At 36.1% G+C, this 12,285-nt stretch overlaps 2 protein-coding genes across 2 annotated transcripts in view; both read left to right on the top strand.

The window, feature by feature from the left end:
- bma (SCY1-like protein bma) overlaps window positions 1–12,285 on the top strand; it is a 167,102-nt gene that overhangs the window by 30,610 nt on the left and 124,207 nt on the right. The gene's annotated exons all lie outside the window — the stretch shown is intronic.
- LOC141439670 (uncharacterized) lies at window positions 3,974–5,024 on the top strand. Its single transcript, XM_074104012.1, has one exon. It carries the CDS (start codon window positions 4,143–4,145, stop codon window positions 5,022–5,024), a length of 882 nt encoding a protein of 293 aa, XP_073960113.1. The 5' UTR covers window positions 3,974–4,142.

Genomic DNA, 12,285 nt, shown 5'->3' with positions numbered 1-12,285 from the left:
TCGACCAAAAACAAAAAGTTCACCGCCGTAGCAACGTCAACCTATCGCTTTATACCAATTTCATGTAAAATATATGAATTCAATATTTCGCTTTGTATTCCGCAAAGAAAAGCCTTTGTTTCGATTCAAGAGTGTGTTCAGACCTGACGCCTCGGAGTCCTTACCAACATTTCCACACACTATAGCGCACGCTTTTGAAGTTCCTTGTATGTACCTACGTCGGGAATCGGTTCGCTGTTGTGTAGGTAGGCATTCCAAGTATTGTTCTGTAAACACTAAACAGAAAACATTTCAGCGCATATTTCAATGGTAGAAGTACACTCCCGATATGGAAAGATTCGGTTTTTTAAGTTGGGAGCACATTTGTGACATAGCGTATTGTATCTTTGTCGTGAAAAGTTAAACGATTATAATAATAGAAAGATTTAAAGGTCCAAAACTAAAGATTCATGATACTCGACGGTGATACTCAAAAAAGATAGGATACGCAAAAATGATACAAAATGAAACCTAAAATAAACATAAATTTCGGACGACCAGGTGGCCAAGTGGTGAGAGAACCTGGCTACGAATGTTGAGGTCTCGGGTTCGATTCCCGGCCGGGGCAGATATTTGTATGAATAATACGAATGTTTGTTCTCGGGTATTTGATGTTTAATATGTATTTATCTATGTAAGTATGTTTATCCGTTGCCTAGTTTGCTTTGCTTAGTTTGAGACTATACTCGAGTCTAAAATTAGGCAAACTAGATTGACAACTGAAAATGTTACCAGACATAGCAAAAAAAAAATAGGCCTAGGAATATTATGTCGATTCAAACGTGTAGACGCGAAATGAAAATTTTTATCACTTTTGGACTTTATTTTCATAGTTTTAGGCCTGAAAACGACAAAAAGTATAACAACAAATAATAACGTACCCGTTATGGCAGTAAAGTCGAATGACATAAGTATATGAAATGACAATAAAACAAAATGAAGGATGGCGTCCTTACCGACGATAAAAATGTTTTTCGAAATCTTTTAAATAAAAGATTTCTTTTATTATTATTTCGTATTGATTTTATTTTCTAAAGACGATATTAAGTTTTTTTTTAATATCAATATTACTGCGCTGGTGTAACTGTGGCAACATTTGTGTGTAATGAACTGTCAAGTTGGTTCGCCTAATTCTGCATAACGAGTACATCTGTACTTTATTTAATATACCTTATTGGATTGGATTAACTATTTAAATAGAAGTGGTTCTATTAGTGTTGTCATTTGTCACTGGGGCTTCCCTATTTAATTTAAAGTGATTTCGTTCCTTTGGGGTAGCAAAGCATCTGCAACCTCTCTGGTGATTATTCTGGTGTTTCCATTCGGTGACCCAGTTGCTAGCATGCAGTAAATCAATTTGGATTCCTATGCCTCCGTAGAACCTTGTCTTTGGTGCGTATATGCCATTCAACAAGCATTTGTTACAATAGACAAATAAAATTAATCACAACGGTTCCATGGTGGTCCGAGGAATCAAATTGGTTGACTGTACAGTCACCAGCATTAATATCTGCCGCAGCGGAGCGTGCAAAAATATCTGACACGTCCTTCGTGCCCTAGAAATAGAGTTGTATCAGATATTTATGCACGCTTGTTGTGTCAGATATTGGTACTGGTGACTGTACCTACCTGTTTAAAACAAATACCTAACGATTCCGTGCAATAACAGGATCGTTATAAAAATAATCCATAAAGATTTTATAAAGTATTACTTTATTAAGAATGTCACTTTTTTCCGTGAGGCCGCAGATATAACAGGCCGTGTAGTAATTTACCGTTGCTCATTCAGCTCACGTACCTACTGCTTTCACCCTCGAGATCCTCCACATTTCCGATTTTGATGGAATGTTCATTGAAAATAAAACGTAGAGGAAAATGACCGTCTACGATAGTCCCTTGGAAATAATGAAATCTATTAGAATCGATAGGTACGGCAAAAATAGTAGTTCTATTGTATTAAGGAAGCTAAATATTACTTGTTATTTATCTACCTAACGTTTTGTGGATTATTTTTGCTCATGTGATTTATTTGTATAATAACCCCCTTATTCATAAACGACAATTAAACCTATTTTAGTTAAAATGCCGCTAAAATTCGTTTGTCCTTATCTGTCACTTTGATATTTGTATTTGTTAGAAAGGGACAAAGCATTTGTTAGTTAACATAGGCTTGTTAAGTTTTATGAATAAGGGGATAAGTGTTTACGTTAACGCAAACGCAAGAGTAGGTACATACCACCAAATATATGTAATTTAATAACATATTGATTTAGATCCCCATTGTTTACCTAGTAATTTTATTTCTGTGTACCTATTTTCTGTATCGCTTACTACTTCTGGTGTACAATAAAGAGTCATTGTATTGTATTGTATTTGTTACAAACCTTCAGTTAATTTTACTTCGCATCGTATTTGTCTTTTGCAAGAGAATTTTAGCCCACTTCCTGCGTTTGGATTAATTTATAATTTAGTTCGATCACAGTACAAATAAATTAAGGTCTATAAAAACTGTATCAAATATGAAAATTAAACTAAGGATTATCTGAATTTAAACCGACTTCAAAAAAAGAAGAGGTTCTGAATACGACTGTATGTTTTTGTACCTAAGTACTTAAAGCTTCTCACACGATATTTTACGGTCATACTACATATACAGAGCTTAATTGGATCCGATTCCAAACCCGGAGAGAACAAAATAGAGCAAAAGAAAGCGACCGCCAATTTTTTAAACCCAAAGCCAACCGAGCAGAGCGAGGGTCGTTATAGTTCGAGTGTCATTATGGTTCGAATATCATTTTCTTATCTCTCTAACTCTTTTATTTTTATTTTTAGTTGGTTCAATTCCCGGGTGAGGCAGGCAACGTTTCATATTTGAATACCGTTTTGTTTCATTTTTAAAATAAATAAATGTTTCTTTTCAGTGCAATTAGCTAACTAAAGGATTTAAGGTAGTTGCCCTCCAGGGCCCATAGATTTTTTTCACTCTGTATATTGGCTCTCTTTAGTCTCTCGATGTAAAATGTACTTTTTTGAGATACATACCGTTCTATTTACAAACGATAAAATGTGATTATTGTTGATATGATTATAAGGCGTCAAATTTTGATTAAAGCGATCCTTGAGATAAAAATAGCACTAAATATTGCGTCGCCCCGCAAAAACAGGGTTCCATGTGATACTCAGATATGTTTTCAGGAACAGAGAACATTTTTTTGCGTTTTAGATACAATACTTATTATTACTTCTTTTTACGCAATAATGATTGAAAAGAGACAGTATATTGTGCTATTATATTGTTTAAAATACAAAAATCTGTCTGTGGCAAATGGAAAATAAGTTTATTTCTTAAATTCGTATTCAGAAGATTCTAACTGAAATTATTTTTCTGCGTTTGCTGTTGCTCAGAGCGGACGTGTGCAGAGTTTGCTGTGTATTTAAATTCAATATTTTTAATTGCATTTCTTGTGCCTGTTGGGCTTGTTAAAATCTAAAGTCTAATTTCTCGGTGCCTCCTTGTTTCGCTTGGGGTTTCTTGTGTTTGGAGTGTCGGCCATATTGAAAAGTGTCGGAAGTCTCTCTCTAAAGTGCGCGGTTTTACGCAAATTGAGCGGCGCGCGGATGGTTCCGGTTGTGTCTGGTGACAAGTTTGAGACGGTCGTTTTGTATGTGGAGTTTCAACTTTTTGCATCTTTTTGCAAGGTGTTGTGATTTGAACATCCGACCTCTGGTTTGTGAGTCGACTGTCGGACCGCTGGGCCACGGGAGCTTGAGCGAGGCGGCGCGAAATTGTGATATAGGTGCAACGTCATAGCCGTCGGGTGCAATCTAAGCCAAAGTTCCTACACTTTACGGTTCATTTTAATAGTAAAATGTCATCGTGTCTGGCCTGCAAGGGATCTGTTAAGGAAAATTCACTGCTGAAGTGTACTGCTTGCAATGGAACCTATCATTTTTACTGCTTACATCTAACAATTGAATACGTGAATAAGGTCAGGCAGGCATGGTTATGTTCATTTTGTGCATCGGTTAATACTCGTCGCCGTAGAAATGACGACACCCCTGTTCAACGTACTGCCGTTGCATCTGTACTGGATGATTCAGTTATGTCATGTGACCAAGGGCTCGATGACTCTCGAATGGCGGACAGTGCCCCCCCTGAGCTTGAGAATACTGACTTGCTGGTAACCCCACCGAATTCGTATCAGTTGTCTAAGGAGAGCAAGAGTTCATTATTATCCTGTCCCGAAACACTTTTAAATGATATACTTTCCAAAGTGACGTCATTACAGACGCAATTTTTGGCCATACAGGCCATCCAGACGGATTTGTCCCAGGTAAAGAGCGACATAGCCGATATGAGGAGCGGTATTAACTCTAAATTGGATGAGCTTGCTGGTAGAATGTTAACCATCGAATCTCGCGTCAGTGCGTTGGAGGAAAGTAAAGCGGAGCTGGACGACATCAAAAGAACGATTGGGGACCTTATTGGCGACTCTAGAAGAAACGAGCAATGGATGAGACGCTCCAATATTCAGATCAATGGTGTTCCGGAGAAAAAGGGGGAAAACTTGTTTACTATTTTGAGGTCTCTGGCTGAGCTAAGTGGTTTTTCTTTGGACTGTTCTACTGACGTTGACTTTGTGACGCGAGTAGCGGTAAGAAACGACGTGGATAATGCTAGACCGAAGCCTATTGTTCTCAAGATGCAGGCGCGATACAAGAAAGATGACTTTTTGTCATCTATACGCAAGCTGAAGAATTTGAAGGCTTCGGATTTAGGGTTCTCCGACAATTCGAATCGTATATTCATCAATGATCATCTTTCCAGTTATAATAAGTACCTCCTGAGGGAAGCAAAGAGTCGTGCTAATCAAAAACATTATAAATTTTGTTGGGTTCGAAATTGTACCATTATGGTGCGTCGTAATGAAAGTTCGCCCATTTTACATATTTCTAACGAAGAGGCCTTAAACAAAATAATATAAGTGTATTATTTCATATATATTTTGTTATTAACACTTTTGTATCTCGGGCAAATTGCATAAACAATCTAACTTGTATGCGTAGCTTTTCTAGTTACCCAACTAATTTTAAATTTATCTTGAACAATGTCATAAACTTTGATAATTGGATTTATAATATAAACGATATTTTATCTCATTCTGGAACAGCGGTCTATCTTGTTATAATGTGCTGTTTAATACTAAGTTGCGAGCTCGTATCTCATATTATATTTGAACATAATATCATATTGCTTCCTGTTTGTTTTTATGATTACGGGACTACTTTTAATGTTTTACTTAAGTGTGATTTTGGAATATTTTTAAGTACCTAATGGCTAATATAAGTATTTATTATCAAAATGCGCGGGGATTGCGTTCGAAAACCACTCAATTTTTTCGCAACGTTTTATTATCAAATTACGATTTTATCTGCATTACTGAAACGTGGCTTCTACCCGGCATTTTTAGTTCTGAACTTTTTGACGATCGCTATCACGTCTATCGAACTGATCGTGACTACCAGAGAATGGACATGACTCGCGGAGGGGGAACTTTGATAGCAGTCCATCGGCGGTTTAGAGTGGACGAGCGTGACGTTCGCGCGATGCTCGCTCTGCCCGACGCAGATATCACCTGGTTATATGTCTGCATTTCTCAGGGTCCTAGCTTAAGGAAATTAAGATTATTTTCGTGCTATTTTCCACAAAGTAGTTATCAAATAGAGTCACAGTTCACTTTTCTTGAGTACTTGTCTGATGTTGTTGCTGATTCTCCTGATGACTTGTATATAGTTGTGGGTGATTTTAATATCGCGGAAGCAGTCTGGGTACCGTCTGACTGTGAACCTTCTCAAATGAAACTAGATAATCCCAATCAGAATTCTTTGACAAGCCAATTATTTGCGTTTATGTGTTTCACTAATTGGACTCAGTTTAATTATTTTCCAAATAAAAACAACAAACAATTGGATTTAGTTTTATCAAATTGTTCTTGCAGTGTTTCTACCGTTCAACCATTGGTCCCAATCGATGGCCATCACCCAGTTTTCTGTGTACATGCTGACATTAATTCGACTGTTCATGACTTAAAACCAGCCTCTAGAATAGTTCACCGATTTTTTGCCGCTGACTATAATGTCATAAACGCTGAACTGGAAGGGATTGATTGGAATCACCTTCTTTCGTTGGATAATATAGAATGTGCAGTTGATGAATTTTATTCCATTGTTAACAAAGTCATTGAAGATTTGGTTCCTACTCGAATTGTAAATGGCAGTCAAAATAAATTTCCTACTTGGTATTCTCGCGGTTTAATTACACTTATAAGGAAAAAAAATAAAATTCACAAAAAATGGAAAATTTACAATAGAAGTTCTGACTATGACAGGTTTTCAAGTTTACAAACGGTAATTAAAAAGATTAGAAAAATCATGTTACGTTTTGTTTATATCCAGAAGGGAATAAAATATTCGTTATAATCCTAAAGCATTCTGGTCGTTTCTAAAATCAAAAATGAAACATAGCGGTATACCGGACACCTTCTACTTGGGTCAAAATAAAGCCACGGATGGTCAAACTATTGCCAATTTATTTAACACCTTCTTTCAATCAGTATTTGTAAATGATGTTCGTACCAGTACCAACTCTAACCCTACTTCCTCCTCACAACTTTATGAATACCATGATAATAAAGTCCTTAATACCTCAATATGTAGTATACATATAACCCCTTCCATAGTTGAGAAATATCTTTTGGGACTTGTTGTTAAAGGGGGTTGTGGCCCGGATGGAATTCATCCTATCTTCTTGAAAAGATGTGGAAAAGCCCTGGCTGTTCCCATTTCAAAATTATATAACCTCTCCCTAAGTTCTGGAATCATTCCTGAGTTTTGGAAACGTTCAATAGTTTTCCCTGTTTACAAAAGTGGTGATAAACATAACATCATAAATTATCGGGGCATCTCTAAACTATCTGTCATTCCTAAACTCTTTGAAAAAATAATATTTGATACTCTTTCTTATGTCGTTAGACCAATGTTAATCCAACAACAACATGGATTTGTGAGTAAACGTTCAACTGAGACTAACCTTAATGAATTTCTTGATTATGTACTGGACGGAATGGATAATGGTTTTCAGGTGGATACCATTTACACTGATTATTCCAAAGCTTTCGACAAAATTTCTCATTCCGTACTTATTCAAAAGCTGGAATCCTTTGGAATACATGGTAATCTTTTAAGGTGGCTCACGTCATATCTGCGTGATAGGTCTCAAGCGGTGTCCGTGAAAGGATATACCTCTAGCTTTGTACCCATTCCGTCGGGGGTTCCCCAGGGCTCTCATTTGGGTCCACTTCTATTTAATTTATTTATAAATGACGTCGCTACATGCTTCCAGCATTCTCGGGTATTATTGTATGCTGATGATACAAAGATTTACAGTGTTATCAAATCGGAAAAAGACTGCCTAAACCTGCAAAGCGATCTAAATAGATTAAGCGCTTACTGCCGCAGGAATAAACTGCACTTGAATGTTGACAAGTGTTGTGCTATATCTTACTCGCGGAAACGCTCGCCTTTAAATTTTAACTATACTTTGAACAACATCGGTCTTAATCGGGTAACAGAGGTAAAAGACCTTGGGGTAATTCTTGACAGCGAGTTGCAACTGGTTACGCATGTAGATAAAATTGTATCTAAAGCATATAGAACGTTGGGTTTTATATTTCGTGAAGGAAGAGAGTTTAAAGACCCAAAAACAGTACAACTTTTATATTATGCCCTTGTAAGACCCCATTTGGAATTCGCATCGACAGTTTGGAGTCCTCACTTTAATGTACATATAGACACCGTTGAAAAAATTCAAAACAAATTCATAAAACGCATGAAATTTATTTTCAAAGATTTTAACAAGAACTCTCTAATGTCACTCAAAACGCGTAAATTAAAGATAATGTTAATGGATTGATTGACTCGCCATAAAGATTTTGCTTCGTTTTTTGTTCTTTAGCCTGCCTATGCAGCATGTTCGAGCATTATATGTTTTTTTCAATATGTTGCAACAATATGCTGCTTTGAATGTTAATTAGTATAAGTGTATTTAATGATAATGTTGTGCTTGTAAATTTGTTTTTTTTTTGTCTTGCCTGAGCAGCATGTTATGTTTTTTGTTAATAGTGGAAACTGTTGTAGCTACTGTAATATTTTTATGTGTTTTATACTTTGTATTATTTCTAGCTGTTTGTTTTCCTAAAATAAATAAATAAATAAATTAGTATGTACTCCTGCAGGCTTACAAAACTACAAGGTGCTTGTGAGTTAGAACCTTAAAACCCTTACGTTCATTGCAGATAGAACTTTACGACATCTGTCTTAAAATTAGGTAGGTAGGTATAGAAAAAAAGGTTTATAACAAAATAAAATAATGAATGATTATTGTAATATAGTAATCTTTTCACTCAATAGAATTTAATAATGCAATGTAGTAGCCCACGTCTTCTTTAGGCATCCACTTCGACATTGCTTTGACTTAATCTTGCGAGCAGGCAATGTTGTCTTTGTATTAAAAGAATTTGGTGTTGGTATGTCACGCAGAAATCTAATTTGGTTTCCATGTCGGCGAGCTCGATTAATATTTTTCAAAATGCTGACATTTGACAATTCTGTTTTACGCCAACTTGTTTTATAAAATACAGTGAAATAACACTGTGTGAACTGCAATGCTACTATTTTTGTTTAGGGATAGATACCATAATTCAGGTCTTTTGTGCAGCTATTGTAGTCCAAGATGGCATCGTTCTGCATGTGGATAATATTGTGAGGCTTTTTCAAATCAACTTTCTCTAGCAAGCGAAGAAAAAAAAATCGGCGAGTAAAATTCAGCTGCGACATAGTTCTGTCAATGCAAGAATGAGCAGCATCTACTTCCTGCTCAGCAGTATGCCCGGGAGTTAAGTATTTAATAGCCCTTAGGATTTAATGTTCTGATGTTCCTTCAAAAAAATTTAAATCCCAAAGGACATCAACGAATTACGATTCTGAGAGTCGCAAGAATCACTCCAAAGGACGAGTTTTTTCATACTGGGATATTTACTGAGGATCGTCTTCTAGTGTAGTTATGGTACCGACTGTAAATATCAAATAGTATGACTAAAAACATTTTTAAAATATTTTGATCTTAATGTCGAGATACTCATTTTAATATTTAAAATAATATTATCATATCATCAAAAGTCATTAAATAGACTGTGGATGACAAATTGTTGATTTACATCTCTCACTTACGTATCTCATCAATTCAGAATTCCAGATGGAACCTTGTTTCACGCTTTCTAAATTCAACATTTGCATATAGAACTTATATAGTACACCTCTAGATTTCTCATGACCCATTACGGATTTTCAAAATTTAAATACAGCAAAAAACCCGTAATGTGAAGGAAGCTCGTTAAATAAATAAATAAATATCACGGGACAATTCACACCAATTGACCTAGTCCCAAAGTAAGCTTAGCAAAGCTTGGGTACTAAGCAACGGATAATTATATAGATATAGATACATACTTAAATACATATTAAACACCCAAGACCCGAGAACAAACATTCGTATTTTTCATACAAATATCTGCACCGACACGGGAATCGAACCCGGGACCTCAAGCTTCGTAGTCAGGTTCTCTAACCACTAGGCCATCTGGTCGTCTAAATCGTCGTTAAATGCAAAAACACTGGTTTCTTACAAATTGTCAGATAGAACCCTGTTTTCGCGAGGCAACGATTGAGTATTCAGCTCTTGTTGGACGCACACCTGGAGACGCCTTGTAATTAGCCAGCAGACCCAATATACCAGACCCTGAATCCGACTAGAATCATGTATGACCGCATGTGCCCTTTACGTGACTAGACCAAGAAAACTTTCATAAGTTTTTTTATATCGCAATAATATTTAATATTGACTCAGTGGAATGCTTGCTTTGAATAATGCTTGGTTCATACAATAATACTAGGAACAGATGTAATCTGAAAGATTAAATATGGGCCAGCTTATATTCTTATTTAATTATCTGTATATTTAATTTTGAAAGACTGCATTCGTTTCCGTAGCTGGCAGTCGTGATGAGGTGTTCTAATAAATGGTTACCTGTTTCTCGAAAACGTTAAATAGGCAGATACTTACCGGCCAGAAGAAGATTAAATGTTTTTACTTACTTGCCTAAATATTAACATTTTCCAGGCGGTACAGTCGAGTTCATAAACTTGTTTGCAAAAATTTTATCAAAAATATCTGAACACGACTCTATTGTTAACGGCGTAGAAACGTGTTCAGATATTTTTGATCAAGTTTTTGCTCACAAATTTATGAACTCGACTGTACTTCATATCAAAACAAGAAAGAACAACATTTCAAACTTTTAAGCAAATCGCTTGAATACATCCCGAAAACAAAATACATTAAAATAAATCTTTAAAAAATCTTAAGTCAAAAACTGACAAAAGTAGGATGTTCATACTCAACATAAATATCCTTCACTATAAGAGGTACTCACAAAAAAAACCAAGCCCATTTGGTGGAAGGGCCAAATTACTATGGAAACCCGACTATGGCCTTTGATAATTCATATTCAATGGGAAGCAGCCTTAAGTAAGTTTCTAATTTCATATTTTTTGTACGAAAACAAAGTACCTAGGTATATGATCACGTGAACTCAGAATTTTATTCTTAACAGTTGCAAGAGACTAATCTTCAGTGTTATCAATTTCCACCGCGTTTCAATTAAAAGTTTCTAGACAGATTGGTTTAAGTACACGGACAATAAAATTAACCTATAAGAGTTCTTTGTTTCCTTTTGAAATAAGAAAACCTTAAAAGTTAGAATTTATTTGTAACATAGACACACTGACCTAATCGTGAACAAAGTAATCATTTAATATCCACATTGAGTAAGGCAGCACCGTTAACTAAACAACTACCTATCAAGATCGAAAGAGGGCTAACCGAACAGAATATTAAATAGAAATTGTCTATACCCTCGTCGAAAGTTGTCAGCGCTTTTAGTTCGAGTACGTAAGTCCAAATTGTGAATATTAACTCAAAATCATGAAGCGCACAAAGCCGTCTAATTTGAGTTGCGCAGAGTAGTTATACATTTAAAGGAACAGTGTTGTGGTCAGAATTTCGTGTTAACTTTTGAATCATGCATGCATGGTTGAATGCATCTTGCGTAGACAGTTGAACAAATTATCACACCCAGCACGCATAATTTTTAAGATGTTTGGAGGCTGTATCAGCCTTAGCAGAAGCTTACTTTTAGAAGCTTTTTTTTAACTTATAATGTTGTTATATGCCCACGTATGTGATGGTCGCTGGAGCCGAAAGGTTCTCGAGTAGAGACCGCGGATCGGCAAGCGCAGCGTAGGACATCCACCAAGGAGATAGATGGATGACCGGTTAAAGTCGTGGGTTCACGGTGGATGCAAGCCGCTTCCAACCGTAGCAACCAGAGGTCTAAGGGGGAGGCCTAATGTCCAACAGTGGACGTCCTATGGCTCATATGATTTTGATGATGATGATGACCCATGTATGTGTGAGTCAAGTCTTGCAATTTAAATTTGACGCACTTCCAGTGGTCGGATTGACTTGAAACTGGGCATACTTATGTAAATTTGGTGACCTTACAATAATCTGATACCTCAGGATGCAACTCCTCAATTAACATAATTATCTAATAAAAATCCCAAAAACTACATCTCTAGCTTAGAGACCCGATATTTTAGGAATTCCCATCAGAATTGATTACCTAAAATCTTAAAATTCAAATTCAATTGCCTAGATCTAAATGGTTCACACGCGCAAAGCAGCGGATAAAGGATGTTAACATAAATAAATGTATTTACATTTATATAGGTAATAAAGAAACGTCTTTGGCTTTCCTGTAACTAAACTTTAAAAGCTCAATAACAGTGATTAATGAACCTAAAGCTTTTCACTACGAAGCAAAAGAGATTAAACAATAGGTAGGGTAAGCGTATTAGAGAAAGAACATTGGAAATGAGTGAATAAATCCCTTTTTTCTGCAAAAGAAGAATCTGTAGAGCAGAATTTTATTTTTCATTACATTTGCTCGTAAACAGTGTCGAAACATGCAGGCTACCTTGGTTGCAACCCCCCAAATAAAACCCTCGACCTTAATGTGCTTGTCATGAAACCCGTGGTCGGTAAATGAGTCATTGCGCGTACACATT

This window comes from Choristoneura fumiferana, chromosome Z, assembly GCF_025370935.1.
Source record: "Choristoneura fumiferana chromosome Z, NRCan_CFum_1, whole genome shotgun sequence".
NCBI lineage: Eukaryota > Metazoa > Arthropoda > Insecta > Lepidoptera > Tortricidae > Choristoneura > Choristoneura fumiferana.
Note: the sequence above shows the minus strand (reverse complement) of the source record. Positions and strands in the feature narration are given on the sequence as shown.